This window comes from Lactuca saligna, chromosome 4 (assembly GCF_052625555.1).
Source record: "Lactuca saligna cultivar CGN05327 chromosome 4, ASM5262555v1, whole genome shotgun sequence".
Taxonomy (NCBI): Eukaryota; Viridiplantae; Streptophyta; class Magnoliopsida; order Asterales; family Asteraceae; genus Lactuca; species Lactuca saligna.
This window is the reverse complement of record NC_136420.1, coordinates 17,154,099-17,158,798: the sequence shown is the minus strand read 5'-3', so window position 1 is coordinate 17,158,798 and position 4,700 is coordinate 17,154,099. Positions and strand designations below refer to the sequence as shown.

The 4,700-nt window shown below is 38.2% G+C and overlaps 1 protein-coding gene across 1 annotated transcript; it reads left to right on the top strand.

Moving 5' to 3' along the window:
* The first annotated feature begins 279 nt into the window (after positions 1-279).
* On the top strand, positions 280-1,882 carry LOC145039321 (uncharacterized). The gene is made up of 4 exons (XM_078987390.1): positions 280-750; positions 823-907; positions 1,012-1,772; positions 1,871-1,882. The coding sequence occupies exons 1-4, from the start codon at positions 280-282 to the stop codon at positions 1,880-1,882; spliced, it is 1,329 nt and encodes a 442-aa protein (XP_078843516.1).
* The last annotated feature ends 2,818 nt before the right edge of the window (positions 1,883-4,700 follow it).

The following is a 4,700-nucleotide window of genomic DNA, read 5'->3' as shown; positions in this document are numbered from 1 at the left end:
ATTATGCTGTAGCTAATGGATATCAATTGTGTTTTGAAAAAAAATGATAGGACAAGACTTTTGGTGAGGTGTAGCAAAGGTGCTTGCACATTTAGATTATGGGCTTCCTGAATGAGTGATGAAGAGAGTTTCCAAATCAAGTCACTAAAAGCTTATCATAATTGTGCTAGGAACTTCAAGTTTGGATCATTGGTGACATATGCATGGATTGGGAGTCACTATACCAAAGAGATTGTAGAAAGTCAGAAAATAAGTGTAAGGAAGCTTAGGTTAAAGGTAATGGCCAAGTTTGGTATCCAAGTTAGTATGGGGCAATGTAGAAGAGCAAAGAAGTATGCACTGAAACTTGTTGAAGGTAACCTTGTTGATCATTATGGTAAGCTATGGTCATATTGTCATGAGATTTTAAGGACAAATCTTGGGTCAACAGTGAAACTAGATATGGAGGATGGTCCAGATGGAAAGAAATATTTTAGCAAGTTCTATTGTTGTTTTCAAGGAGTTAAACAAGGTTGGATTGAAGGGTGTAGAAGGGTAATTGGTCTTGATGGATGTTTTCTTAAAGGTGTTTGTAAGGGAGAATTGCTTTGTGATATTGGGAGGGATGCAAATGACAAGATATATCCTATTGCTTGGGCAGTGGTTAATGTGGAGAACAAGCAGAATTGGAAGTGGTTTCTAAAGCTTCTCATTGATGACCTACACTTGAATTTAGGCAATGGTTTCAGTTTAATATCAGACCAACATAAGGTTAGTATTTTACATAGTAATGCATTTATGTTAATTTTAGACTATCTGAATTAAACCTTTTTACTACTACAGGGTTTGATAGAGGCTGTTAAAGAGTTGCTACCATATGTAGAGCACAGGCAGTGTGCTAGACATATTTGCCAAATTTGCAGAAGAGGTTTACTGGTGCCATATATCATACCTTGTTTTGGAGAGCATCTAAAGCCACAACTGAGCATGCTTTTAAAGTTGTGATGAAAGAAATTGAGACATTGAACCCAGATGCCCATCAATATCTCATGGAGAAAGATCCTAAAACATGGTCTAGAGGTTTCTTTCAAATTGGAAGGTGTTGTGATGCAGTTGAAAATGGGTTCTCAGAAAGTTTTAATGCTGTAATAGTAGATGCTAGGAAGAAGCCCATAATAACCATGTTAGAGGAGATAAGATTATACATGATGGACAGAATCTACAACATGAAATTAAAGGGAAACCAATGGGGAAATGATATTTGTCCAGAGATAAGGGATAAGGTGAATTTGCTTAATAAAGCTCAAAGGCATTATCAGGTACTACCAAGTGGATTAAACCAGTTTGAGGTAAAGGGAGCAATAGATGCATATAAGGTGGACTTAGAAAGAAAAACATGCTCATGTTGGTTGTGGCAATTGAATGGATATGGATGTGCTCATTCTATAGCTAGCATGTCCTTTCTTAATAGGGATGTAGAAGCCTATGTAGACAACATGTTTAGCACAACCACATTTAGGAAGGCATACAATTACAGAATTGCTCCCATGAATAGCAGTGACATGTGGCCAGAGACAAACTATACTCCACCATTGCCTCCTATTAATAGAAGGATGCCTGGTAGGCCAACTACTAAGAGGAAGAAATCCACTACAGAGAATACAGGAACACACATGGTTTCTAAGGCTGGAAAGAAAATCAAATGTAGTATTTGCATGGAGAATGGTTACAACAAGGCCACTTGTCCACAGAGAAGGCCCCAAAAGTTAAATGTGAAGAAAGAGAAACAAAAAGTATGTGTGAACCAAAATGCAGGACAAGTAAAACAATTTAAAATATAAGATTAATTACATATAATTTGTTACTAACATAATTATATCATGCCATGTAGGTTAAACCCTAATTGTTTTGGATCTAGGTTTTCTCTAATTGAACATGTAAACTTGAAAAACAAAGAAGAAAGCCTAGGTTCTATGTATTATAATCAAACTTCACATAATAAAGGGTTATAATACATACCTTTAAGATTGTTATTGTAAACATTCTTGAATTGTTGCTTGAAAGACCTTTGGTAGCAAGCGTCGCAAGTGTCACGCCTCTAATGGCTCACAAACAAACCAAGCAACCAATGAATACTATAAAGAAAGAAGGGTAGGTCAAAATTTTGGCCAAAGTCACTTAGAATCAAGGGTTAGCCGAAATTTAACCTTTAGTAGGGTTTTTATAGGTGTTAGGAAGGTACTAGATAAGGTACGTGTATCCAAGATAACCATAATCCCTTAACTTCCTACCTAAGGCATCCAAGGCAACCTTAGAGCCCAAGGAAACCCTAGAGACATCCTAGAATTGGTCCCCCCCCCCCCCGGAGGTTCTAGAATGCACAATGCTCAACTATTGAATATTGTCACCTTTAGTCCCTGCAGTTTCAATTAATTCCTTTAATCCCAAAATTAATTTCTGATTAAATATTAATTAAACATTATGATTTCTAATTAATATATTATTTCCATAATACATTAACAAAACATTTATTTTGATTTCTAATTAATTTATTAACCAAGTAATAAATTAATAAATCATTCTTCTCTCTCTAACATTTATCCTATTCAATTGCTAGGTTTGAAGGCAACCCAAAAGGAGTGTGCTACTATAAATTCAAGTTTATACCAATTATACTTATGAGATTAGACACATAATCTAATACTAAGTTGGGGACATGGTTCTCCTGAAGGTGTCAACTTGGAAATGTGTCATCTGATTTAGGAAGAGGTGCAAATTGGGCACCAAGTACATCGGTCCTTTCATGGTTTTGGCCCGGGTGGGCAGGGTTACTTATCGTTTGGATCTTCCTGAGGAACTTCGGCAAATCCATAGCACATTCCACGTCTCTTAGTTGCAGAAGTGTTTACTGAATGGTTTTGTGGTGGTTCAATTGGAGGATATTCAAGTGGATGATCGCCTGAATTATATCGAATGACCGGTGGTGATTCTTGACCGAAAGATGAAAACCTTGAGGAACAAGATTGTTGAGTTACTGAAGGTCCAGTGGAAGTGCTGAAAGGATTCAGAATGGGCATGGGAGCCGGAGGAGGATATGAGGGAGCACTACCCAGAGTTATTTGAGGCGGCGGACTTTAAGGATGAAGTCTGATTCAAGTGGGGGAGAATTGAAACATTCAAGTTTTTGGTAAGTTTCCTTTTATCCGTTTAATGCAAATTATTTTCATTTTGCTCTTTATCTAGTATGCACGGCATGCTCTATGAGTACGCTTAGTGTATTAGCTATTTGTTGGTCTTAGGCATCACCCACATACGCTGGGCGTACATAGGAGTACGGTGGGCGTACATACGGTTGGGGAAACCCTAATTTTTAGGTTTTGCACCCTATTTAAACCTCATTATAGCACCTCTTGGACATGTTTGACCAGCCTCCACCTCCCTTTACCTTGAAAAAGAAACCCGAAGTGCTTGTGAGTTTTGAGCTTGTAAGTGTGATTTTAGTGGTGTTTTAGTGAAAGAAGAAGAAGAAAAAGAACTCCTGGTGATTGCTTGGAGGGATAGCTTGAGCTAGTAGGTCCAAAATTACCTTATCATTTGCAAGCGTTTTGAGGTAAAAGCTCTCACCTTGTTGGTCATTTTTGCTAGATCTACTTTATGGTGTTATTTGTGTATTTTTAAGTCTTTTGAGTTAAAGTTGAGCTTTTGATATACTCTAGAAGGAATGGATGCTAGATCTTAGCTCCATTAAGGCCCCATGTTCATAAAAATGCAAACTTTATGGAGGATATTGGTCCATGCATGTATTAAGATCCTTATGAAGCTTCTTTTTGAGCGTTGGGTCCCATTAAGCCATACATGAGTGGAAAGTTACCAACTTTACATGATAAGCCACCCTTAGGGACCAAATCTGAGATATAGCAAAAGGTCTTAACTAATTAAATGCCTAATTAAGAGAACTAGTAATCAGGGAGCACACTGGGCGTACGAGCTGAGTACGCCCCGCGTACTCACTAGTTAGGTGTTTGGGGTTGGCCTTCTCGGTTTGGGTTTTTAAGTTTGGGCCTTGTTGGGCTATTAGACTTCTGATTTGGGCTTTTGACTAGTATTTTGGGATTAATTGGATTTAGGCCTATGATGGGGTTCGGGTCCAATTTGGAAGATTAGGCCATAATTGGGCCTTGGGTTGCCATTTAGGATTTGGGCCTTTTGAATAGTTAGGTTAGGCCTTGTATTTGGGCCAAGTAAGAAAAATAAGAAAATGGTATTGTACCCTGGTTGTGGGCTAAGTGGCTTAGATTCTGAACTATCAGGCATAGATTCTTTTGCATATTTTAGCAGCTAGAGGTGAGTTTCCTCGGTGAGTTTCCTCACTGTGTTTTAGCGGGTTAAAGACATCAATGTCGGCCCATGGTTTGTTATGTTAGGATGTTAGATGTATGTGTGACTCCTGCATGTGTTATGTACTTGTATACTTATCGAGCGATCCCGATGACCATTATGGATGCTATTTATCTTTATGATTATTGTGTGCTATGCGTTTATCTATTATATGTTAATATGTATACGGAACGGGGCCCGATGACTGACAGATCTGTATATCGAGTAGGGCTCGATGCCGGGGCGGGACCCGATGAAGGGTATGGCCCATTATATGTTTATTATGTATGGTATATGATATTTTGGCGAACTCACAAAGCTTTGTGCTTACGGTTTTCAACTTA

What these genes read in the sequence shown, in the direction of transcription:
- LOC145039321 (XM_078987390.1), top strand. Translation starts at nt 280, where the DNA reads ATGGCCAAGTTTGGTATCCAAGTTAGTATGGGGCAATGTAGAAGAGCA. An exon ending in TAATATCAGACCAACATAAG is followed by an intron (nt 751 to 822) that starts GTTAGTATTTTA and finishes TTACTACTACAG; the next exon opens with GGTTTGATAGAGGCTGTTAA. An exon ending in TTGCCAAATTTGCAGAAGAG is followed by an intron (nt 908 to 1,011) that starts GTTTACTGGTGC and finishes CATTGAACCCAG; the next exon opens with ATGCCCATCAATATCTCATG.